At 42.4% G+C, this 27954-nt stretch overlaps 1 protein-coding gene across 1 annotated transcript in view; it reads right to left on the reverse strand.

Annotated features, from left to right (window-relative positions):
- Positions 1–484: 484 nt before the first annotated feature.
- Positions 485–27954, reverse strand: part of ELFN2 (extracellular leucine rich repeat and fibronectin type III domain containing 2) — a 71341-nt gene continuing 43871 nt past the window's right edge. The window contains exon 2 of the mRNA XM_075183067.1: positions 485–5257. Within this exon, the coding sequence (XP_075039168.1) occupies positions 2447–4870 (2424 nt within the window). The 5' untranslated portion in view covers positions 4871–5257 and the 3' untranslated portion in view covers positions 485–2446. The remainder of the gene's footprint in view (positions 5258–27954) is intronic.

Consider the following 27954-nt stretch of genomic DNA (forward strand, 5'->3'; position numbering starts at 1 on the left):
GAGTATGGTTTTAGTATGTGGCTATATGGATTGTGTTTCAAGAAATAGTATTAATCCATGTTAGTGTACAATTACTTGTATGTTTTGTGCCATGTTCCACCGTGACATTGCAGCTAAGCCATTACCGTTTTTGTTAGACAAATGCAATAAATAGATTGTATTGGGAGGCACAATGAGGTATATAGAAGGAGAATATGAAATACACTAAATAATATCTACGTACCCTTGTCTGTCCCATCAGATACCAGCTGATTCTCAGCAGGCAGGATATCACCATATATCACTGCCGGATTTCTTTTAAAAGTGAACTGTGCCGAGTGCTTTTATTTTATGTTCTTCATCTTTTGTGTTTTTTGTTCTTTTTATTTTTTACACTAACGCATGCAAAAAAAATACAGTTCCCGTCTCCTCTCTTGTAAATCATTTGCCAAAAATCTTGTGTACACACCCCCTCCATCCCTTTCTCCCAAACCCTCCCGCACCCCCAATTCCACCCAAAAATCCAAACAGAAGCAAGAAGCCAAAACAGAGTATGTCTCTGAAACCACAGCAGAAAAGATACCTTCAAATGTACCTGTAGTCTAGCCGCAGTGGAGGGAGCCATTTTGTGGACTGGACCAATAATGATGACAATGAAACATATCGGTTCTCTAGGAATTAGTAGCATCACTGGGGCATTGTTTGGCTCACAAAATGACTGCCTCCATTGTGTGTAGGCAATGGGTACACTTTAAAATAAAAAATATAACCTAAAAAAATGCCATTACGGCAGTTAGCTCCTAGTAAGTCAAGAAAATACAGGGCAATGTAAAAGTGACAGAGTTAAACCCATGCACTTATTAACTACAGAAACAGATGTTGCAAGCTGAGGTTATGCATTGAACACCAAAGGTAACTGAATTTAGGTTAACAGGGACAGATTGTAGAAAATGTGGCTTCTGTATCACTTTTATAGCAGCAGAAATTTGCTTTGAAATATATTATGGAGAATGGGCCTGTGAGGACGCCTCCGACATTAATACGTCTGCGTGAAACCATATGCATTGAACGGAACTGCAGGAACCAGAAAACGTAATATACAACATTTTATCTAGTGATGCCTTTTAGTACAGTATTTTCTCAAGACCTGCTTTATCCTGCCAGGGCTAAAAAGCCTTGCATCTTAATGTGCTATGTTCTACAAATAAGGAATTATAGGGCATTGCTGATTAAATGAACACACAATTGTATGTTTCGATACTTATTACCTCTCTTGATTGACATCTGACAAAGCTAATTCATGTATTTCATAGGATCAATATCAGAACTATACATTTAATTTACAGGTAGCCATCCCAGAGTGCACTGTGCAAAGCTAGAAGCATACAGGTGTAATAGATAAGGAGTATTGTCTGAGCTAAATGTTTTAAAGGCTAAAACGTGCCTTACTTGCTATGTCAATAGGTTTCCTAACAGTAATATTTAGCTACAAAGTTATAATATTGTTAATACCAATAGTTAATGTTGTGGTGCTGCCAAGGATTTGGTATCATCTAAGTTTTAAGACTATACCAAAGTTCATGTCAGAAGTTACTATTAACAACTGTCCTTAAAGAAAGAAGTTGGTTCAAGGACATTTGATGCTTTTCCATTGGCTAACAAAGTATGGTATGTATTACATATTGGTGAGCACACAATTAATCTATTTGTATGTGCTAAAGTAGACCTTTACTATTTAATAATTATTTTATTTGAGGTTTTAAACATACCACTGAGGTTTTATATGAAAGGGGTGGAGGTCTACTTTAACGCAAATTATTATGCTGACTTGTAATGTCGATATACCTCTGCATCGCACTGTATTTAAAGTTACTTTGCAGTAGCTATTTTTATCTTATGATGACAAATTCCATTTAAGGTCACTATATCATTAGTGTAAGCAGGGCAGACTTTTCTCCAGAGCTCTTGGAATAAAATTCACCATATCGTCAGATTACTGCTCTAATGCCTACTCAGTGTCATAACTCATTGCCATCAATTTATACAAGTACTGAAAAATTGGAATAAAAGAATATTATTTCAACTAAATAGACAAATAGGCATTCTCATCCCTGTTAGTCCATGAATTCAGCTTGCAACATTTGGGGCAATACATACCAATTTGTTTGTTTTTTAACAAAATTATGAGAATAAAAAAATACTCAGAAACCGAAATGTATAAACAGAAAGAAAGTCACCAATATAAAGTTTGGAGACCAGGAGGAAGTGTTAAAAAGGGGAGGAGGTCTGTGCCAGAAAAATTCCCTGTGCATTACTCACATATCTAATTTTCTCCCCTCCCTTTAGGAGGGTACATCCCCACCTCCAATGTAAACTTTAATTGCAAATTGCAGTGCTTAAGTACCACAATTCTCTGCAGAACATGTCCACAGCCCTGGCCGGCCTTTAGCACCCTCTTAGGTGTCATTTAGAGTTTCTGTTGAGCAGACACTCCCTTCCAGTAATCCAAGATATCGTGCAAGTCCTCCCCTTTGGCAAACTGGACTTTTTTACGCAAGGCATGTCCGGCAGCTATGTAGACCTCTTCCCGGGTGTGTTTTTTATAAGGACGGAAGCGCTCCCAGATCTTGTGGGTATTTTCAGTGGAGTACTCTGGACTGGAGGAGTATCCCGAGAAATGGTGTCTGGGTGACAATTGGGAGTAGCTGGAGTCTCTCTTGGAGCGGGAAAGTGGTTTCAGAAAACTGACCCTCTGGCTTAGGGTATCAGCGCTTTCCTCATAATACAGAGCAGGGAAAGAGTGACGATGCTCACTACAGTGATAGGAAGGCTTGACATCTAAATGGTGGACCCCAGAAGAGGACACTAGAGGAAGTCGGTCCATAGGGCTGTTAAGCGGACTGCTCTTCTCAATATACTTGGAGTCACACTTCAGAGGCTGATCAGGTACATCCAAGCTAAACACTCTGGCACTCTTAATAGAGCCTGTCGATGAAATGCTGCAGCGTTTCTTCGCAACTGTGGCAGCATCTGCACTCAGTTGGCGCTGTAGAGGGTGAACACCCTCCTTATACAGAGGAGAAAGGAAGCTCAGCCTTTCCAAGTGGCCTGATGAGCTGGCTGGAATTGACTGGCAATCGTAGCCCAGCTCTGGGTCCCCCCCTCCTAAAAAAGAAGCAGTATCAAGTTTCAGGGCATCAATGCAGTTATTGATAATTTGGTTCACCTTGTCCACCTCCTTGGCAATTGTGGATATTTCAGCTGCTGACCCCTCGCCATTGTCCAGTTCCCGAAAGTCTTCCTCATCTTCATCTCCTGAAATTCCTCTTTGACCTCTTTCTAGTCCATCTCCACTACGTACTTCCATGTAGTTTGTGCCCTTTGGACCTTTGGGTGTTCCCATCTGAGAGTTCATTGGCTTCGAAGACATACCTTTCTCTCCTCCACTCCCCAACCCAGCAACTGATGTTGGCAGTGAAGAAATTCGGGAGATAGGAATGGGATGGTCTGACATCTTCTGTGATGAATGAGCTCCTAAGCAAGGGTCAACATCTGAACCATACCGCATTTCTAGGATGGTCTTTTTTACATTGAGAGATTTTTTCTTTTCCTCTTGCATCCTCTTCTTTCTGAGGCAGTAGTAAACCACTCCCAGTATGATAACCATGCCAAAAAGACAACCTAATATAGTAATGATATAGTGAGTGGTTGTGGAAGTGTTGGGGGAAAATTCTTCTTTATCCTTGGAACGGGTGAATACAAAGAGGCAAGTATGGTTGAAGCGCTTTGAGTTACGAATGGAAGCCACACAGAAAGTGTAGTTGACATGAGCCTTTAACTTATCCAAGGTTATGTATTCCTTCTTATGCTTCAACGTTGTTACATCATATACAAAACTGTTATTATATTGTACCAGAATATACATCTTTTTATAAGGATATGGGATAGTGACAATCAAAGTGGCTGAACTTCCAGTTACATGATGGATTTCAATAGTGGGCATAACAGAAGAGTCAGTGGTAGAGGGGGCAGTTGGCTCAGATGAAAGGAGGTCTCCGGGGCTGTAGCCAGAATTTTCTTCTGGATCATGCAAAGAGTCCGGTATAAGTGGAGTTGGCCTTTCACGTGGTAGAGATAGGTAGCCTCCATTCTTGCATCGAGCTTGAAGAACAGTTATAGCATTTCGGCTGTGGTGGGGTCTGGGACTGAGGAGCGGATATCCAGCAAACTCTCGGGGGCTTTCACACTGCAAACGATCATAATTGCGAGTGAAATTGTTAAACATGACTAGCCAGTCAAGAAAGCCATAGAGCTCACAGCCACAATGAAAAGGATTCCCTGCCAGTTCACATGCCATGAGTGCTTGAAGACCAAGGAAGGTAGAACTATCTAGCCTTGTGAGTCGGTTTGAGGATAAGTCAATGCTTATAAGGCTCAGGCACTCAGAGAAGGCACCTGGGGTCACCACTTCTATCAGGTTGTGCTGAACAAAGAGGAACTGTAGCCTGGGCATACCCCTAAGCATTCCCTCTGACAAATTGGTCAACTTATTATAACCAAGTTGAAGAATCTGTAAGTTGGATTGTCCCAGGAAGGCCCCGTCTTCAATGTAGGAAATCTCATTCTTGGTGAGGTTCAAATCTGTCAGGTTTCCAAATCGAGATAAGGAGGCATAAGCAATTATTTTTAACTTGTTCTCATTAAGCCTGAGATCATGGACTGTACTGTTGATATGCTGAGGAATGGTCTCATAAGGAGGTTGATTCTGACTACAGATGGCCAACCAGACATAACCCTTGTCCCCCTCAATGAGCCAGCAATCACTCTGTGCACCTGGTGGGAGGTGCCAGAAGAAGAAGACTGTTGTCACAAAGAACCACCAGCATGACATGATGCAGTCCACAAAGATGAAGGGACAGAGGAAGAGGTTATTTTCAACTCTGCAGATTTGTGAGCAAACTTAGCAAAGTCTGTGTACCACAGTCCTACACAAAATTATGTACATCATGTTCTACAGGACAGGATATGAGGACAAGTCTTTTATAAATAATAGTATGTGATCAAATAGCTTGCTCCTCGTTAGTAATCAACAGTTACTCATTTGTATTTTCACATGTTCTTCAATCGTGGTAACTTAGAATGGACAGAAAGAGTGACTGGGAACAGAAGACAGAGATTGTGTATGTGCCTGTGCCAGCCGCCTCTGTGCCCTGGGATGTAGATTTCACGAGATGAATCCGTCTCTCTGTGTCTGTCCGTCTCCAGCTGCCACCAGAATCTGAAAGAAACGAGAGACAAGGAACGTCAGCAGTGGAGGAAATGGGAGGGAGAAAGGGGAAGAAAGGCTTGGGGGCAGAAAAGAGATGGATATCCAGCGAAAAGAAGAAAGGCAGAGTGTGAAAGAAGGGGATAAAAGTAAGGGAACAGATTTTAGATTAAAAAACAAAGAAGAGATAACGAGAGAGTGAGAAGAGACTTAGGCAAGTGGAAGTAGGTGATAAATATGTAAATGATCCTCACACTACAGAGGAGGGAGAGGCAGGGAGGGAGATTAGAGGGATATATAGCAGTAATCAAAGCCAGTGGATTGAAAGATAAAGAGAGAAAGAAAGAGAAATGAAAAGGTTGATGAAAATTACAGTAGACAGCAACCAGCACAAAATCAACCCATATCCCACCTTCAAGGGGTCCTTTTTGGGCCATTAATAAATGCTACTAAAATATGGTGTTTGATAGATTTTCTCTCTTCTTGTTGTGTTTATAGTGGAAAATGTTCCCTGATGAATATAAAAAACTACGTAGCTACACCTGACACAGCCGAGCAGAACATAAATATAGGTCACAGAAACTACATTCCCTTCGTATTGATATATGAGGCTATTATTTGCTGCATGAGAGAAACTATCATTCCCTAATTGCCATAAACTTAAAACAAACAACAGCAATTTAATGGCTGCTTTGGCGGGCACCACTTGGATCTGCCTTAAATAAGAGAGCAGAAAACCAGCACAGATGTTCGCTTGTACAGCAGTATAAATGTAAAAAAGCTGTTTGTAGGCACAGAGAGAAGGAGGCTGAGTTAGCTTGGTAGAAAGCTTCCTATCATCTATGCATGATACAAAGCTCTCTGTACATCAACTCATTCTGTCTACTGACATTTTGTCTCCACTGTACTGGCAGAGGCCAGTTCTCATGTGTTGATAGCTGCACACTGTATGTGTCTCTTTCTGAACTGTACTTCATGTTCCTGTGTTCTTTTGTTTTTGGTAGGATGTTTTTGAAACCTGTTGTTGTTTTGTATCCATATTAAAGATTTCTAGTCCTATTATATTGTGATCTCGAAAGACATAATAAACCAGTGTTGCCTTTCTATCTAATGAACAGTGAGTGCCCTAACTGCAGATTATCAGCACAGGACCAGTGCTGGGTCTCTATATAATGTAATGTCACCTCCTGACTGCAGATTATTAGGACAGGATCACACAGTTCTGGGTCTCTATATAATGTAATGTCACCTCCTGACTGCAGATTATCAGGACAGGACCAGTGCTGGGTCTCTATATAATGTAATGTCACCTCCTGACTGCAGATTATCAGGACAGGATCAGACAGTGCTGGGTCATTATATAATGTAATATCACCTCCTGACTGCAGATTATCAGGACAGCATCAGACAGTGCTGGGTCTCTATATAATGTAATGTCACCTCCTGACTGCAGATTATCAGGACAGGATTACACAGTACTGGGTCTCTATATAATGTAATGTCACCTCCTGACTACAGATTATCAGGACAGGATCAGACAGTGCTGGGTCATTATATAATGTAATATCACCTCCTGACTGCAGATTATCAGGACAGCATCAGACAGTGCTGGGTCTCTATATAATGTAATGTCACCTCCTGACTGCAGATTATCAGGACAGGATTACACAGTACTGGGTCTCTATATAATGTAATGTCACCTCCTGACTGCAGATTATCAGCACAGGATCACACAGTGCTGGGTCTCTATATAATTAAATGTCACCTCCTGACTGCAGATTATCAGGACAGGATCACACAGTGCTGGGTCTCTATATAATTTAATGTCACATCCTGACTGCAGATTATCAGGACAGGATCAGACAGTGCTGGGTCTCTATATAATGTAATGTTACTTCAGTTTAGTTAAAAAGTTTAGAAAATAATTATTTGAATGAATTGAAAAAATGCTTTATACATCTAAAGATAGAGATAACAGGACAGGTACAGGTACCACCGCAATACCTTATACATATGCTTGTCCAGCTAATAGCATGGGGAAACCTTCACGGCAAAACCTGGGCAATCTTACTGCCAGCAGGGTTATGGTTGGTGCTTAGAAGGTTTTCTCGGGCAGTAACCCCTTTGATGATTAGCTTCAAGCACCAATTAAAACTTGAGGGCTTTTGTCATTTAATAAATATGCCCCATGTCATTTTGCAAGGTCTAAAATATATCTTTCCTGAAAACAAAATTCTGTGTTGGTGTTTGAGTATCATCCCAGACATATAATTGTGACTACCTGACATTCAGCAAGATATATAAATAAATGTTGATGATGATGATGATGATGATGATGATGTCCCAATGCTCCCGTCAGAAGGAGCAAAATATTAAATCTATGTAAATTACCATTTGTGTGTGTCATCAGGGTGACTTTGATGTATTATCTATACTTCCAACACTCCACCATTCACTCTAAAATATTTTCTTTGTACACAGTAAGTAGGGCACCACTGCGCTTGATAAATTATAAACGTCAGAATGAGTCTAAGTTTTGGCAAAACAAGAAATAATGGAAAATATTTATGCATTAGAGCAGAAATAGCAGCCGCACTTGGTTTCACCGGACTTCAAGCACCTGTAGCAGATCACATTTTGGCGCATTAATTAAATACAGAGCTGTGAATTTTCAATTTAACAAGTTCAGTAATAATCCCTCCTGCTCCCAAATAGGGATCAGAAGATAGAGATTTCTCACAGAGAGTAAGAGTCTTATACCCAACATGTGGTGTAAAGCTGGCCAAAGATGTTGAAATAGGGGCAAATGTTCCAATATAGCAGTTTGCATGGCCACAAAATGGCCACAATGGTAGAAAATGATGTAAATAACAGGAACATTACTGGACAATGTGGTTGGGAGATGACCGGCAGTGGCCTGTGTTCGGCCATCTTTGAACTATGGTTACAGGCCACAATGAAGCTGAGCCTTACCTGGCTACTTGGCCCAAACAACATATTGCCAAATGCAATATACTGTGCAACAGTCCTGTGAGCACCTTAAGGATATCATCAAAAATGAAACTTTTACTAGTATCTTTTAACTCTAGTAAGAGCATAGCGAACTGAACATGGAAGTGCCCATATGGCGAAGTATGTTAAATAGAATGTACCCACTACTTCAATGATGCATTTGCAAGCTAAAGATCTACATACAGACCTATTAGTTATTTATTTAAAGCTTTAGGTGCCTCAGTGCTACATTAATGATGCATATAAAGGATAATACATAAAACCTCAAGGGTAACAACAATTCAGAATGTGGAGCATTGCGAGTGTGGTATGTTTAAAAGAATAATTTTAATGTTCAAGAAACAGATTAAAACACATAAAAAATATATTTAAATAACAGGTTATCTGTATATAATGTTGAAAGTAGTTCACTCCTCTTGATCCAGGAAATGTGGATCTTGGTTAGTTGGTATAGTTTGAGAACTAGATAACTGCACTCTTGGTCCTACCCGTTTCATATGTGTAGACTTTGTCAGGGCATGGTAAAAAATGTGGTTGTCTTTGACCTGCACTTACAGATGGCAATGAAGGAGAAACTTACCCAACCCGTCTGCTTGGCTCAAATAACAAATGACCAAATGTGATGCAATTTGGAATCCTGTGTATGTGGCTATGCTGAACAATGTTCCTGTTCCCCCATTATGTGAGCACCTTGAGGCCCCTTACCTACTAGTGTAAAAAATTATACTTTTACTAGCATTTTAAACGTAATAAAAGTAGAGATGATTGGGCTCGGTTCTCTGAGAACTGAGCCAACCCGAACTTCACAGATCCGAGTACCGAGTCAAGCTGGCTCAGTAGTTTTGCGCGCCCACAGAAGTGAAAACGAAGCAAAACGTCATCGCTGTGTCGTCGGATCTCGCCAGTTTTGGTTTCTTTAAGTACTGCCCTCCAGGGAGATCCAGCGCCAATTCACAGAGACACAGAAGGGGTGGCACGGTTCTTGGCAGTTTCTAGTGCAGTTGAGCAGCGTCATATCTATAGCAGAAAGAGAAGTGGTGGCAGTTATAGCTCACACAGAAACAAGAGAGGTCCCAGTGCTGATGCCAGTCTACAGTCTACGTGCCATTGCTCCATTGTTAAATGTCATTGCTGAAATAGAAATAATAGGACTGTCAGTATTCTTCAAAGTCACATTGTACTGTGTTATTATAGCTCACACAGAAACAGGAGAGGTGCCAGTGTTTAGTGCTGAATCAAAAATTCAAATAATAGGGCTGGCAGTGTTTTTAAAAGTTTCCAGTGACATTCTACTGTGCCATAGCTCATACAGAAACAGGAGGGGTGGCAGTAACCATGTCACTCTCCAGTCACATTGTTCTTGTCACTCTCCAGTCTTCAGTCACATTGTTCTTGTCACTCTCCAGTCTCAGTCATGATGATACTAATTTCGCTATGTTATGTACTAAAGCCTATGTTCAATGCATAGTGGTTTTAAGTCAGGGGAAAAAAAAGTAAAAAAAAAGCTTGTACCGTTTTAAAGAAAAAGACACCTCTCTAATAAAGGTGAAGGTTTACAGTAGAAAAACATAAAATTGCCAACATGCCATTCTACCCAAAATATTCACAAGCATATCAGCATTAGCTAGCTCCATTCTCTCAGCTAGATTCCAGCACCTGCAATCTACACTGTCATCCTCCTCACCCTCATCAGTGTGTACATCACCCTCACACAATACTAATTCACTCCTGCTGGAATCCACCATTACAGAAGTATCTGTACTTTGACGTAATTGCCGGTAATGGCCTTCCCCGTGGAATTTATAGTACATTTTATGACAGAGCTGTCACGATTTTTGGGCAATTCTTTTGCACCAAACCAAATGTCAAAATGTTGTGCTGACTCATCTGCATCACCACCGGGTGTCTTAGGAAAGCTTCGTTTTTTTCCTAGCAACAGTTGCCAAAGAAACTGAGGGAGGATGAGTCGTCGTGTCATGTACCACTTGAGCTGTCAGCTTGCTGACTAGGAGCTCATTGTATCTCTTGAGATCTGGGTCAGCTGGAAAGAAAGAGAAGAAATAGCTGTTAAACCGAGGATCATGCACAGTTGCCAAAATGTAGTGATCTGATTTCAAGATGTTGATAACTCTCGGATCCTGGCGAAGCAAATAAAGTACTTGATCTACAAGTCCTACATAGTTAACGGAATTGCTTAGTTTCATCTCCTCCTTCAATTTCTCTAGCTGCTTTTCCAAAAGTCTAATTAGGGGAATCAAGCTAACAGTGTCTGAACGCACTTCACAGGTGACTACTTAGAGTGCTTTCAGCACCTTGAACAAAACAGAAAGTATTCTCCACTGCACTGGACTAAAGTACATTCCCCTCAAATTTGATTCTTCTTGCAGGAGCTGCAATCTCCTACATGCTGTTGCAGAATGCCAAAAATGACCCAAATTATTTCTTTACACAGAGAGCATCTCCTGCATGTCACTGTCATTTTTCAAAAAGCTTGGTACCACCAAGTTGATGGTGTGAGTTAAACAGGGAATGTGATGGACTTCTCCCCGCTGTAATGCTCTCACAATATTGGTGGCATTATCACAAATGATATATCCTCAGGAGAGTCCAAGCGGGATAAGCCATGTTGCAATGACATCCCTTAGTTTTTCAAACAGGTTGTCAGCGATATGCCTCTTAGTGTAACTGGTGATACACAAATGTAGGATACCACTTTGTATTTGCAACAGGATGAGGGGGATATTTGTGTAGATGACGATGGCACTAATGAAGATTTTGATGAGGATGATGTTGTTTGTGTAAATCCTGCACCAGTGGAAGCAGTTCTTGCACATGACAAGAAGAAGGCCATTGGTGCTGAAACAATTTGAAGTAGTCACCTGTGAACACTGATAGCTTGAGCAAAGTGATTCCCTTAATTAGAATTTTGGAAAAGCACCTTGAAAAATTGAAGAAGGAGATGAAACAAAGTAATTATGCTAAGTATGTCGGACTTTAAGATGAAATACTTTAATCGCTTCTCCAGGATCGAAGAGTTATCAACTTCTGGAAATCGTATCACTACATTTTGGCAACTATGCTTGATCCTAGGTTTAAGAGCTATGTCTTCTCTTTAATTCCCACTATCCAAGATGACAAGAGATGCAATGAGCTCCTAGTGAGCAAGTTGACAGCTCAAGTGGTACCTAACACCTTCAGTTTCTCAGGCTACTGCTGCTAGGAAAAAACTAAGCTTTTCTAAGAGACCCAAGGATGATGCAGATGATTCAGCAGAACATTTTGACATTTTGACATTTGGCCTTGTCTAATAGAATTGCCCAAAAATCGTGACAGCTCTGTCGTAAAATTAACTACATAGTCCATGAGGAAAGCCTTTACTGGCATTTAAATCAAAGTACAGAGACATCTGTAATGGATGATTCCAACAGGTATGAATTAGCATTGTGTGATGATGATGTACACACTGATGAGGATGAGGATGATGACAATGTAGATTGCAGGTTCTATCTGAGAGAAGGAAGTTAGCTGATGCTTGAATGCTTATTAATATTTGGGTAAAATGACATGTTGGCAATTTTATGTTTTCCTACAGTAAAGTTTTACCTTTATTAAAGATGTGTTTTTTTCTTTAAAAAGGTAAAGCTTTTTTTTTACATTCTTGTTTTTGAAATTTATGTTACAGAGACCTCTGTAATGGTGGTTTACTGCGGGGTTGAATTAATATTGTATTGGGATGATGTACACACTGATGAGGGTGAGGATGAGGCTGAAGATGATGACAACAACATCTTGCCACTGTAGAGTTCATTGTCAGCATTGTTACCTTAGCTGCCTTAAGCCCTTGTTTTGTGGGGGGCCCAAACAAACCAAGCACTTCAGCCACAAAAGTGGCACTTTTTGTCACTGAAGTGCTTGGTTAGTTAAAGTGTGCATGTCCTTTTAGAGATACATTATAAGGGTGGGTGGGAGGTTCCCAAGGACAATTCCATCTTGCACCACTTTTTCTTTCAGCTACCACTGCGTGCCAATATTACCTACATGTGCTATAAGTGCTGAAATTTGTTTTCAATCATCCTTTCAATTGCTTCTCTCTGGTACGTGTGACCACCTACTTTGTTTTTCACTGGGTTCACCATCTCCAACTGTGTTATAGGAGTGCTTTGGGTGACGACGATCTCCTCGTCTTCATCTTCCAAATCTTTGTCTGCAGGGCCCGGTGACACACCCATTTCTTTTCTCAGGTCTCTTAGTTGTTCTTTAAACTGTACATATTTATCATCCTGCCTCAGGGTCTCTTCTGTATTATTCTTCTGACGCGCAGTGTATCTCTCATGTACAAGCTCTCTTAAATCCGGCATTTCATCCGGTGGGTCACGTTTTAATTTGGTCTCATCAAGTGCATCTATATATTGGTTTAAATCTCTGTTCAATGCAGCGTATTCCAAGATGACGGACTCCATGCTGCCCACATGTTCCGTGTCACAGTCTATCTGAAGCAGTTGTAATGCCACTCCAGTTGTAATTTCCATTCCTGCGTCTATATAAGTTTGGCAGTTCTTCAGGGATGAGAGGGAGGTATCCAGAGAGAAGGAGATTAAAGATGCAGCACGATCGGGCATAGTTTAATAATGTAGAGTTCATTGACAGCACTGTTGGGCTTAAGGCAGCTAAGCTATTGGTAGCTTGTTTTGTAGGGGCCCAAACAAACCAAGCACTGCAGCCACATATGTGGCACGCCTTGTCGCTGGACTGCTTGCTTTGTTAAAATGTACATGTCCTTTTCAATATCTTACATAAGGGTGGATTGGAGGGCCCAAGGACAATTCCATCTTGCACCACTTTTCTTTTCTGCCACTGCTGTGTGGCAATGTTTCCTTGATGTGCTATTGTTACGATTTTGATGCCTTAGTCAGTATTAGCACAGGCTTACCTAGGACGCGGAGTCTAACGGCCTTCCGGTCTTCACCAAGAACCACCGCAAGGTAGTGTGGGCTTAGCTGCCGAAGAACCGCAAGTCGCGGCCCCCAGATTAGCCTACTGACGTAAGGGAGAAAGTTCTAAGTGATGGCAGGCAGACAAGAAAATAGACAATGCGGTGCAAGTACAGGCACTAACCGTTAATTCCAGGCGTAGTAGGTCTGGAACAGTAACCGGTAGATGCACGGAGGCAATGGGTGCGTGGCAAGATCCAGAGAATAGTTGGTAACACAGCCGGGTCGGTACACAGAAGGTATCAGGTATACGGTGCCAGAGGGAGATCCAGAGAATAGTTGGTAACACAGCCGGGTCGGTACACAGAAGGTATCAGGTATACGGTGCCAGAGGGAGATCCAGAGAATAGTTGGTAACACAGCCGAGTCGGTACACAGAAGGTATCAGGTATGCGGTGCCAGAGGGAGATCCAGAGAATAGTTGGTAACACAGCCGAGTCGGTACACAGAAGATAGTCCAGTTGCGTAGTGCCAGGGATAAGCCAAAGAATAGTCAGGTCACAGCCAGGTAGGTACACAGGAGTAGGAGGAATAGAGGGGTAAACAGGGAGCAGGTTCACAGGAGTCAGGACACAGGAACTGTAGCCAGGAACAGGAAACACATTGCTCTGACACAGGCAGCGTGTCAGAGCAGGGGAGATATAGGAGTTTGAATTCCCCGCCCAGGAGTCACATGATCAGCAGCAGAGAGAACCCGGAAGTGCGGCAGCGCTAACAGAAGACGCGCTGAAGAGATGGACACCGCTGTCAGCTCCCGCTGACAGCGCAGCGGAAGGGGAACAAGGTAAGTTCCTAACAGCTATGAACCGTCGTATTTTTGTGTCGTTGTTCTATCGCTTAGCATCCAGCCAAGTCGCTGCAGTCTTTGTCCAAAAGCAGATGAAAATAATATTGTGACCTGTGAGGTGGTCAAAAATGACTGGAAATGACTGGAAATTAGTGTTATTGAGGTTAATAATAATGTAGGGACAAAAAAAGAGCAAAATTATGTGATAGTAGCATATTTTAGCTATTTTTCTAAAAAATACAGATCCAAAACCAAAACCAAACCACACGAGAGCGGTTTTGCCAAAACCAAAACCAAAACACGAACTTAATCCAGATCCAAAACAAAAACCAAAACATGGAGGTCAGTGAACATTTCTAAGTAAAAGCATATAAACGGGTAAGGGAATGGAAGTTTTGCACTCACTGCAAGCAGGACTGCCGGGGGCGAGTACTAATTACCCGGGCCCGGGCATGGTGGTGGCTCTGCCCCGTTCATTGGTGGGGGGAGCAGGATACTAAAACAACAACAACAACAAAAATACTCACATGATCGCAGCGCCAGCGTCCCTCCTCCTTCCTCTCTGCTTCGTTTGCACTGAATGCCGGGCGTGATGTCATCATGTCACGCCTGACATTCAGTGAGGAGTGGTGCAGAGAGGACCCAGAAGACAGAAGAGAGAAGAGAAGAGTTGAAAGAAGCCAATACAAAGGTAAGCAAAGTAACTGAGGCAAAGGGTGGAAAATAAAGGCACCGAGTGATGGAGAGGGGGGGCACAATGGCACAGTGTCATGAAGTGGGGGGAGCAGCATGGCACAGTGATGAAGGAGAGAGGGGCCAGCATGGCACAGTGATGAAGGAGGGGGGGGGGCAGGATAGCACAATGTGATGAAGGGGGGGGAGCAGCATGGCACAGTGTGATGAATGGGGGCCAGGTGAAGGGGGAAAAAGCAGCATGGATGGCGCAGTGTGATCATAAGGGGGCACAGAGTGGTGATGATGAAGGGGCACAATAATGTGTGTGTGATGGCACAGGGGGCTTGTGGTAATGTGTGTGTGATGACACCAGGGCCGGATTTACCGCCAAGCAACCTAGGCACCTGCCTAGGGCCTAGCGGCTCTCGGAGGGCCCAGCTGGGGGGGACAGGATCAATTTAAAAAAAAATGAAAAAAAAAAATCAAATTTGGCCCCTCCCCCGACTCGCGGCACCCCCCCCCCCCCCGCGACTCGTGCGGGGGGGGGGGGTTTGCCGCAAGTCGGGGGAGGGGGGGGGTCGGGTGCCGCGAGTCGGGTCCCGGCAGCCTCTTCTCCTCTCAGTGTCTCAGTGATAGAGAGAGAGGAGGAGAGGCTGCCGGGACCCGACGAGCGATCATGTGACTCTTTCTTTTTTTTTTTTTTTTTTTACATCTGGACTGACCGAGGAGGAGCAGCGCGCAATAGAAAGGTAAGTAAAACAAGGGTGAAGGGGCACAGAAGTGGTGATGGTGAAGGGGCACAGAAGTGGTGATGGTGAAGGGGCACAGAAGTGGTGATGGTGATGGGCACAGAGGTGGTGAAGGGCACAGAGATGGTGATTGGCACAGAAGTGGTGATGGTGATTGGCACAGAAGTGGTGATGGTGAAGGGCACAAAGGTGGTGATGGTGATGGGCACAGAGGTGGTGATGGTGATTGGCACAAAGGTGGTGATGGTGAAGGGGCTCAGAATTGGTGATGGTGATTGGCACAGAGGTGGTGAAGGGCACAGAGGTGGTGATGGTGAAGGGCACAGAGGTGGTGATGGTGAAGGGCACAGAGGTGGTGATGGTGAAGGGGCACAGAATTGGTGATAGTGATTGGCACAGAGGTGGTGATGGTGAAGGGCACAGAGGTGGTGATGGTGATTGGCACAGAGGTGGTGATGGTGAAGGGCACAGAGGTGGTGATGGTGAAGGGCACAGAGGTGGTGATGGTGAAGAGGCACAGAGGTGTTGATGGGCACAGAGGTGGTGATGGTGATTGGCACAGAGGTGGTGATGGTGAAGAGCACAGAGGTGGTGATGGTGAAGGGCACAGAGGTGGTGATGGTGATTGGCACAGAAGTGGTGATGGTGAAGGGCACAGAGGTGGTAATGGGCACAGAGGTGGTGATGGTGATTGGCACAGAGGTGGTGATGGTGAAGGGCACAGAGGTGGTGATGGTGAAGGGCACAGAGGTGGTGATGGTGAAGAGGCACAGAGGTGGTGATGGGCACAGAGGTGGTGATGGTGAAGAGGCACAGAGGTGGTGATGGTGATTGGCACAGAAGTGGTGATGGTGAAGGGCACAGAGGTGGTAATGGGCACAGAGGTGGTGATGGTGATTGGCACAGTGGTGGTGGTGATGGTGATTGGCACAGAGGTGGTGATAGTGATGGGCACAGAGGTGATGGTGAAAGGGCACATGTGATATTGTGAAGGGGCAAAAGTGACAATGAAGGGGCACAGTGTGATGATAGAGGGACAAAAGTGACAAGAGCACATACTTGGATTTATGCGTATTATTTTTGCAAACACCTTAAGTATTTCTGCCCTGACTTCAATATTTATTATGTTGTTTTGACCCAACTACTTAAAAAAACAGGACTGCTTGGTAATTATTTAGGGGTGCCTTTTTCTGCAGCAGGGTGGCCTTGCTCTTTTCACATGTTAGGTATGCCCCCAAAGATGCAAGCCACGCCCTCACCTCCTTTGGCGGCGTGCCGTCGCTGCGCGGCGGCACATGCTTTCATATCTACTTAACTATAGGGGTATATGGTAGGCATGCGTCGGCACATGCTTTCACTTCTACGTAACTATAGGGGTATATGGTAGGCTGCAAAAATATAGTGCTATGGATTGTTTCAGGGAGGGGGCCCAAAAACAGTATCCTGCCTAGGGCCCTATGAGGTCTAAATCCGGCTCTGGATGACACAGGGGGCTTGTGTTAATGTGTGTGATGGCACAGGGGACTTGTGGCAATGTAGTGTGTGTGAGGTAGGTGGTGGCTAATTAATGGGTGAAATTTTGTTTGTGGGGTGACGAGGTAATTTAATAATGGGGGCTATTAATTTAAGATGGGGTGGTTTGGGGGCTATTGAATGTGGGGGTGAGTTTTGGGAGAATGAGGTCTCTTTATTAAATGTGACTATGAAATATTTAATGGCAGTGATGGTTGCAGTAAATAGGTATATTTATGAAATGTAAATACTATTCATTTATTGCTGGGGCTGTTTGGAGGGAGGGAAATAGGTTTATTTATTAAATGGGAATACTATTATTTTAATGTTGGGTCTGGAAGAAGGCCTAATTATTACTCGTGGGTGCTATTGATTTAACGCTGGGCTAGTTGGAATTTTCTAAATATACACATTTTTTTTCTCCAAATAGGGCCCCCAACATTCCAGGATCCAAACTAGCTACAACTAAAGAAACCAGCAGCCACAGGTAGTAAAAGTGACAAGAACAGGTAGGAGAGAGCAGGACAGTCTGTGAAATGTTGTGATTCTAATGGGACAATACCAATTTTTGGTGAGTGTTCTGCCCAATGTAAGGGGCAGGCCAAGACTGTGAACTCTTTATGTACATACTGCATTCTTTATATACTACACTATTTATGTACACACTGCATTCTTTATATGCTACACTAGATGTCCTGAAAGTCAGGAGTGCTGGGACTTATGTTTCGCTCCGTCGAGCGGTCACTGCACCCTAATGCCAATGGTGTACACAACAATGCAGGTTTCTTTTCTGTAGGAGGGTGGCCTAGCACTTTTCACCGGCTAGCCACGCCCCAAATGATGCATAGTCGCACCCCAATTGTATGAACATACCCACTACCTCTTTTGGTAAAAAAAAAAAAAAAATCTATTTTTTTCATGCTCACCTATAAGGGGGGCCCCATGATGTTGTTCTATTGGGGCCCTGAATTCCTCTTGGGGGCCCTGAATTCCTCTTGGCAGCCCTGACTTCAAGTGAACGCATTGGGGTTAACCAAGTGCTGGTTACCACCGCACATGAAATGTGATTCTGTTTGACATGTGGTGTTGTTGGAATTTTCCTGATGCCAGTCGGTAACTGGCCTAAGGCTGTGCCAAAATGTCTTATAAAACCATTATCATCTATTTTTCACCAATTTTGTTTTTATGAAGAAAACTAATAAACTCCACTTTTAAAAGAGGTATCCTGCTAAGAGTCCCCTAATGCCTACATATAAACCCCTATGTGTCAAATGTGTAAGGTTTGGGGGGGAAAACAGTGGAAATATAGATTTAGCCCAGTAAAACTGAAGGTTTACGGGGAGTCTCGATTTAGCTTGTGGTTCTGGCCTCATTGTAAAATGACAAACATCTGGCAGTGGATATAATTACTGTGCTGCACAAATGAAGGAAAATCCCAGGCATATCTGCTTGTGTGGCTTCTTTGCAGGAGATTGTTTAGCACCAGTGGATGAGATAGTGCTATGTTTCTATATAATGTAGACTCCTATCTGCAAACCATGACATTAAATAGAATGGACCTGTAGATAATAGGCTAATGAATCATCTCATGGTATAACATCTATTATACCATGACATGCATAGTTCTGCACAGTTCTATACTGTACATATACAAAACAAGAAGCCGTCTAAAAACCTGATTCAATGTCTTTTATTTGTCAAAACATATTTCCCAGGTTTTCTTTTCTTAACACCTTACATTATGTTAAATGCATGTTACACATATACTACATCTTTTAATGTACAAATGATTTTAACATATATTCTTTTATATATTAAGCCATATTTTACCGAGCAAATGGGTAACCATGTAATACAAAACAAAGTAATATTTTATTTGTAGGATATGCATGTGTAGTCTGGCCCTTTATACGCTACTTTATTCTTTACAGTTAATTGTTTTAGCCTCAGGCTGTTGGAGAGTGTTCCTGGAATTCTCCAATGTGATTTACAATGGTTTCCAAGCTGCCGATAATGAAAAGCAAGAACCTGTAGACTGCATATCGTGACGCCACTGGCAGCCCACATGCAATGAACCTGTAGAGTATCAGGCTAATAACATTATAGCATATACAGAAGCTGCAGGACTTCACACCCTTAACATCTCATACTAAGTCCAGCCGTAACTGACCTGCAGAGCATTACACCACTCTCTGTCTCAGAGATCACATCTGACATTAGACAAAAAGCGAGAGGCTGCTGTGTGCGTAGGTCCCAGCTGAGAAGCAGCAGAGCATGATATTACTGTGCTAAGTGGGCTCCGTTAGAAATTTATGCTTTAACCCCCTCAGCCCTGGGAGAGGTGTCCTGAGACTAATGGATTCGTGATTCGCACTGACAGGTGCAAGCTTTTCTTTAACCCATTACCGACCACAGAATGTAGGAACTTAAATATGTTCGCTGACACAGATTAAACAAGCAGATAGATATTAAATTATTAAATTTGTGCAGTTCTATAAACCGCTCATCACTCAGTGCAATTCACCCAAATTTCTACAATAGCTCTGCAATTCTTATAATAGCTGTCTAATATTTATGCCACTAAATTTACTAATTTCACTATCTCCTGAATCTCGTCTAGGTCTTAAATATAGAATATTACATAATGTATGCAATTGTATTTCTGTGTTTTTAGCTGTTGCAAACCTCAACTATTTTAAGACATTCAATTATATCCTTTATTGGCATCGTGGGACAGTTGTATAAATATAGGAATTATAATGGTCACACATGTGACAGGGACAAACCATTCAGCAAAATCTTAATTAAACCTGGACTCCTGGCCATAGAGACGAGCCAAACTGCCTCAAAATGTTACTTGAATCAAATTTTGTGAGGGAAGAGGCTTTTGGGCAGACGTGCAACGTTACACTTTCGCTTTGCCATTCCGCACTGGAACAGTGGCAGGTAATCCATGCTTGCCAACTTTGTGTTCTAGGCCTCCGGGAAATACAGGGGGGCGGAAGGTGGCAGGGTGGGCGAATATCATCATTTTGGCCCCACCCATGTCATTTTGTTGGGGGCAGGGCTAAAATGACACAATTCGTGGTGAACTGTTTCATTAAGGCTCGTCGGGGGCAGGATGCTGGAGAAGTCCTACCCGGAATTCGAGTCTCCCGGAAATTCCGCGGGAGTAGGCAAGTATGAGGTAATCCATTCTGCTGTGTGGTATGGATGCGGTAGGACTGACACTTAATGCATATTTCTGCAGGTGAAGTTTCATGGAGAAAAGTTGAATGAGACAAATAGTTTTTGCAGAACAGTTTAGAACACTTTTCTCACCTCTAGTCTTGGAAATGACTGAACCCTCAGTAATAACAGTGTGGACCTCATTTAGAGTCGGACGCAAAGTCCGTTTTAGGCGCATCCAACAAAAAAACACTATCATGCATGTGCAGAAAGCACCAAATCCACCTGCATCTTGGACACTTGCGCCTAAAACAGACTTTGCGTCTGACTCTAAATGAGGTCCTGTAACTGCAATTTATTGTTACAACAAAGTAATTAACACAGTCTCTCCATCATCATCATCATCATCATCATCATTTATTTATATAGCGCCAACATATTCCGTAGCGCTTTACAATTGGGGACAAACATAATAAACTAATAAACAAACTGGGTAAAACAGACAAAGAGGTGAGAAGGACCTGCTCGCAAGCTTACAATCTATGGGACAATGGGAGATTGACACATGAGGTTAAGTATACATTTTGCATCTTGGCCCAGCCAGACTGCAAAGGAAAAAGTGACTCATAAGCTAAGTGATCCAGTCACACAACAATGTTGGTCAGGGGGTAGTTGTCTTGTGTGAAATTGTGTAACAGGCTAAAGGTAGTGCACAGTAGTGGGATAGTGGAGATGAGACGGTCAGAGGTTAGATAGATAGCTGGGGTAAAGCACTAACATGACTCCTTCCGTGTGGTGCAAAATTCTCTGCTCATGAAATGTGGGCTTAATTTATCTTAGTTATCTGAGTTCAATTATTTAAAGCTGCACTACCACCTAGTATATACTTTTTACTAACTTGATGATTCGACTCACAGAGCATGGAACTGGCAAATTTGTTTTATTAATCATTGTAAAATGGTGATGGAAGTGAAAGGTGAGAGGGAGGGCCAATCAGAAGATGCAGTCAGGGATTGTTCTTTCTGTTCACGCCCCTTCCCCCTTTCCTGCAGCATCTACAGCCTCAGGATTTTCAGCCAGACTGTAAGAGGAACCACAATTCCCCCTGGGAAAACGGCTACACAGAACAGTACATGGGGAACCTGCTAGGGGAATTACCAAGTTAGTAAAATGCATATACTAGCTGATAGTGCAGTATTAATTAATAATCTGAATTTCCATAAATTAATTTAATTCTGCCTATTAACTAAAATGTTAAATTAAGTGGGAAGTTTTTTTTTACTTTGTACATAGTGAAAGGGTCAAGCTGGAGGGTGTGGGCTTGATTACAGTGCCAGGGGAGTATAAAGGGGATCTTTATAAAGAGCAGAGGGGGTTGAGTATGGGGGTTGGAATGGGGCGTGGGGTACAGAATAATGGCTGCCTTTATTCCGACAGTACTTACCCCGATGCGGCGACCCCGATCGGCTACTTCACGACCTGGCTCCAGGATGACTGCTGTGACCGCCGACTGCCAGTGATCGCAACCAATGAAAATGTCGCTGCCGAACGTGACGCTCTTCTCCTTGCTGTTAAGGTGGAAATGTAAGTATGCGCTCATAGACAATGTACTTTGCTTAGCGTTGTACATTGTCTATGGGTGCATACTTACATTTCCACCTTAACAGCAAGGAGAAGAGCATCACGTTTGGCAGTGACGTCATGCAGAGTGATGGATTCTTCATTAGTCGTGATCCCTGGCAGTCGGTGGTCACAACAGTCGTCCTGGGGCCAGGTCGTTAAGTAGCCGTTCGGAGTAGCTGCGTCGGGGTAAGTATTGTCGGGGTAGTCAGCATCGATATGCTGACTACCACCGGGAATGGGTGCCCCGGAAATAACTCCTGCTTGACAGGATAAACACCACGTAATTGCTGGTATCACTGAGATAACCATACCTGACACTTTATCCTACTCCTTGTTACCCAACCCTCAGGCCTGGCGCTCCCATTAGGCAAGGTTAGGCAGTTGCCTAGGGCGCCGGGCTCTGGAGGACGCCACAGAATGAAAATTACTTTAAAACTGTGCGGCGACCGCTGACCATACCTTTCACGGCCGCCGCACAGCTTCAGATAAATCCACGGGGAGGGGGAAGGGGCTATTCATCACCACCGCCGCCTCTCTGTTCCGTCTCCTCCCTTCCACTCACTGACTGTCGGAACGTGACATAATCATCATGGCCCGACAGTGACAGTGAGTGGAGGGGAGGAGACGGAGCAGAGAGGAGGCAAGCTAAGGTAAGAAAAGACGTGGAAAGGGGGGGGCGATTTTGTAAGTGTGCCGGGGGGCCGCCGATTTTGTAAGTGTGCTGGGTGGGGGCTGCCGATTTTGACAGTGTGTCGGGTGGGTCGCCGATTTTGAAAATGTGCCAGGTGGGGGCGCCGATTTTAAAAGTGTGCCTAGGGCGCCAAGGACCCTAGCACCAGCCCTGCCAACCCTATTCCAGATATTCCCAAAGATGCACAAAAATTGATCACCATCATCTATTTATATAGCACAACTAATTCTGCTGTGCTGTACAGTCTAAATTCCTTAACATACACAGACTCAGGATCAATATTTTTAATAGCAGCCAATTATCCTACTAGTATGTTTTTGGAGTGTGGGAGGAAACTGGAGCACCTGGAGGAAACCCACGCTAACACTAGGAAAACAAATTCCACACAGATAAGGCCATAGTCGGGAATTGAACTCATGACCCCAGTGCTGTGAGGCAGAAGTGCTAACCACTAAGCCTCTGTGTTTAATGCCACAAAGGACCAGACTGCCTTATACTTGAAAAATCCAGAACTACCTTTCACTTTTTCCATTAACAATAAGATCTATCATGTCTATCGCATGGAATTTATTTCTACAATCATTCATAACACTCCCAACAAATTTTCTTGCATTTGGGGCCCTTGGACTTAACACTACGAGGCCTCGCCACCTACCCTCTCAATTCCTCACCACTTTGATTTCTGCGCCAGAGGTTACTTCCCCCTTTCGTCTCCCCCTTGCTCTCTTTTTCCATTCCTCTCTCTTCTTATTAATCCCTAATTATTGTATTACATTAATCTCTTATGCCTTACAAAAGTATGTAAGAATGTATTTACCTGTCTATTCCTTGAGATGTTTTGTATATTGTGCTTACCCCTTTTTTGCCCTCTCAGTTCTGTATTCTCCCTTTATTCTTTCTGTTTATAGTTTTTTTTAGAAATAAAATAAAAAAAGAATCCAATTAATAACAATAATGTTTTCAAATATCACACAACTATGTTGATTATATACAGTTGCCAATGTTCAAATACAATTTCCAGGACCACTGCTGTCGGGAACATGCATCCACATATGTCATATGTGGTACACCAAGCACCCGAACAAATGATCATTGGATATATTTATATAACATAAGATTACTGGATAATCATAACATGTTTGTATGTTTCAAATGTTACCAACAACACAGCTGTATTTATACATTTTACAGAAAATAAAATTTAGGGGTCAATTTATCAAACATTCTACAAAGGAAAATTGGAGTTATTGCCCATAATCTAACCGATTAGATTCAAGCTATCATTTAGTTAGAATGTATTAGATAAATCAATGATGGACAACCTGACACACTTTAGGGGCCACGTGGTGCAGTCCTCTAACCTTCAAAAGGGCCACACAATACCTTTAATCTTTGTAATATATTAGATTATACTTAATCAAAGAAAGAGACACCTATCTGTAATAAATTATCAGCAGGCATCTTAAACAAGTGTTACAAGCTACAATAAAGCAGGAGGGACTGGGGGCTGCAGGTAAAGGCCCACCTGTTGCCCATCACGGCAATACCTCAATTTTTTCTTAAGGTTTGATACATTTACCCCTTAAATACATGCAGCATGTTCTGCATCTATTCAGTGAAAAACAGGGACATTAATTTCCAATGACAAATATTTAAAGCCTGGATAAGTTAAGACCATATGGGGCCTATTTATCAAGCCCTAAACCGTGCGGAAACGTTGTTTTCCGCATGGTTTAGGCTTTCTTACCTAAATTGACTGTTTAAGTAAAGCCTAATGCAGGACACAGGGCCGTAACTGAGAATTCTAGCGCATGGGGCGAGAAAGACAAATGCCGCCCCCCAGCCCTCAATTTTAACCAAATGAACCTAAAATATTCCTAAATTGCGCCCACCTAAAGCATTGCGCCCTGGCAGGTCATATCAGAGATATCTCCTGCATTAGGCAAATTACCGCATAATACTGCAGTCCCCATAATGCTCAATGGGGACTGCGGTGTGGGAAAATGGATCAATCTCTGTAGGACTTGGCTTTTTGGAACTTGACCCCGATGGCTAAAAACATCTGAAGATGGCGTTAGCCATTCAATCTTATTGGGAGAGCATCGCACCAGAGGGATCTTCAGATCCCTCTCTGAAGCCTTCCAGTTCTCACCTCCATTGATTTAGGTAAATGACTCTTGAGCGACCCTAGGTCACGCATGTACAGTAAAGACTCCCGGGTCAGGACTTGCAGTTAACTTTAGAGAGAAGTCATTGCAGGGACGGCCTCCTATCGGAAGCCCTGTCTAGACATGAGTTGGTAGTAAATTGCCCCGTTAATTAATCTATCATGATGATAAATAACGGGGTAAAAGTGAGATGGAGAATAAATAGGCCCCTATATAATAACTGGAACTGGAAGGCCACTGAAGTTCAGATAAGTCTAAAGTGATTATAGCTCTTTGCATATTGACCCCTCCAGCTGAGAGTACTTAATTCATTAGCGTTGTGTCTAGATTAGGAGAGTCTCAGCGGTCTATTTAGATTACTTGTTTGCTATTTCCATTTCAGCTACAGCAGGGAAGAAGACTCCCATGGGGTTTTGAAAGGGGTAAACAACGCAAGCCGTGATCTTGTATTTCATTACATTTTAGATGGAAAATATGGCTTTTGCATTTATTAATAACAGTTAAGACAATTTTCTTTTTTGTGTACTATCCATGACCCTTCATTACATTATACTGTGTACGAATAGCCTTTTACACTTACTACTACCATGGTCACTTTCCCAGGACAGTACCCAATGTCTCTAAATATTTTCAACAAGATAATAGGTGAATGGTTGCAATAATTATTTTACCACTGGCACATTGAAGAAAGTATGGTGTGGTCTCTACAGTAGAACTGGGGAATGTCCCGTTTTTTTCATTTAAAAATTATAGGAATCGTATATTTTCATGACCTATAATTATGGTTTCCACATCTTGCGGGGAAAAAAGCCGGTCATCCTATCTGTCTGTAAAATCCTGGCAAGAATGAAACTCAACCTATAACATTTACCATTACAGTGGTAAATAATAGCCCTTCTCATATCCTCTTCTGTAGCTACTCAATGTGAAGCCTTCCTTATCTAATACAATAATAATGATTCCTAATAAATCTTCTTACATCTTTTCCTATAAAGAACCTCCAACATATCTTCCTTAAGTGATCATGATAACTTTTCAATTACCATGTCCTGCAGAATGGCCCATTCCAAAACTGCTTCTATTATCGCTTACTATAACTTGTCCTTTCCTCTTTAATAACCCCTTCATTTGAAAAACCACTATCTTATTTTCTTTATACTCGCCAAAAATGTCCCCCTCTCTCTCTCCTTATTTTATATATATTCCTCAAATGTCCTGCCATTTTTAGACCTTTAATAAAACCAAAATCTGTGCTCTTCAGCAATACGATTCTGTATAGAACACCTACAGTCTGCCGAAGACACTTGCCAACCAATTACTGACATACATTAAATCATACAGGTGCGGTGCCTGGCTGATGCATATATTCATTCTTTTATTTATCCACAGAATCTCTATAATGTATATAAACCAGTAAATAAAGGGCTGTGCATATGGGAAGCATGTTGGCTCAGTGGTTAGCACTTCTTCCTCATAGCACTGGAGTCATGAGTTCAATTCCCAACCATGGTTTTATCTGTGTGTAGTTTGTATGTTCTCCCCATGTTTGCATGTGTTTCCTCCCACAATCCAAAAGCATATTAGTAGGTTAATTGGCTGCTGATAAAATTGACTTTACTCTTTCTTGTTATGTGTATGTTAGGGCATTTAGACAGTATGCTCCAATGGGACAAGGACTGATGTGAGTTCTCTGTACAGCGCTGCAGAATTAGTGGTACTATAAAAATTGATAACGTGTTGTCAACTATCCCACTGAGTGACCTTAACTGCTTCCAATATGTTCCCATATATACTGATTTTCCTAACTTTATACACACTACCGCTTGTCCAAACTTAAAAGGGAATACCACACCTTTTTTTTACATTTATAACCCATTTTTAAAAGAAAATATATTAATTGACAATTTGTTTTATATTACATATTACTGCATATATTAAAGTTGTTTCTGTGAGTATGTGTAGAAGGAGACACCTAATGATCATGTCTTTGTATACAATATTAACACCGGGAAACAGCAGTTATTTAATCTTTGTTTTAGAGCCCTATACCTGTACATTCAAGGTAAGTAAATTCACCTCTCCGCGTTTGGCCTTTTGGTCAAAACAGGATCTATTGAAATTAGAGGTAAGGAAAGTCCCATCTCAGCCTTAAGTAGATTGTCATGGGATGAGAGAATGTTGTAAATAATGAACATTTATCATTATTACAGGAGTATTTGTGCAGGCTGCCATGCCTGTTAAATGTTTTTTTTCAAGCTTGTTAAACAACTGATAAAACCCAAGGCATGCAATTAGTGAGATTAGAACCTTAGTTTTACTTTCCCCGCATGGGCTCTTATCTCTTATTTGCCTGTTTACCCCAATTATAAATATCACTACCTCTAAGCACGCAGAAGCATGCCGGGATGACACTGTCATACTGTAATACCTAGAGGATAATGAGAAAATCAGAATTTGAATAGTTACATTTAACTTCTAATCAAGACGGAAGTATAAATAACAACTGATTGTTTAAGCCATTAACAGCTCTATTTACTATTATGCTGCAAGAACTAAGATTTTCTATTGCCACAGGGATAGAAAACCTTTTATTGATACAATTTCACTGGGGCAACTGAGTTATAATAAGTCAACTAAGAAGTGCACTCATAGGGGGGTATTCAATTACGATTCGCGGCCGCGATTAGGCGCGACCGCACGGGTCCCAGTACCGCAACATCATGGATTTCTGTGCGCATCCCCATGGGGTGCGCACAGAAATCCACGATGTTGCGGTAAAAGGTCCGAAATCTGCAATATTGCGCTACCATAGCGACGCTTTATACGCGCAGCCGCGCATAATCACGGCCGCATATCGTAATTGAATACCCCCTTAGGGTTATATTCAATCAGTTCTAAAGATCGCTGATACGCGCTCCCACTAACAACACGGTACCGCAACATTGTGGATTTCAGTGTGCATCTTATAGGGTTGCGAAGGGAAACCCGCAATGTTGCACTACCGTATTGTCACTTTACACGTGCAGCCGCGTGTTATTGTGATCACTGGACTTAATCGAATATGCCCCTTGTTCTTCCCCAATTTGTTCTTGCAATTCAGTGTAGTTAGATGCCGAATTGAATAGGGAGGTATTTTTGCAGGTGAGGCTATAATTCCATCTAAGCTCACGGGTTTGCTGGCAAAGAAAGCAGCATTTTCAGAAGAGTAGAATCTGCAAGGACATTCCTTGCTAAGTATGGATTAGGCACACAAGCGCACATCGGTAGGGTACAGAGCCATTTTCACTCCATAAAAAACACTTAAACTTAGCACCAACTATGTTAAAAATTGGG

Source organism: Mixophyes fleayi, chromosome 8 (assembly GCF_038048845.1).
Source record: "Mixophyes fleayi isolate aMixFle1 chromosome 8, aMixFle1.hap1, whole genome shotgun sequence".
NCBI classification, from domain to species: domain Eukaryota; kingdom Metazoa; phylum Chordata; class Amphibia; order Anura; family Limnodynastidae; genus Mixophyes; species Mixophyes fleayi.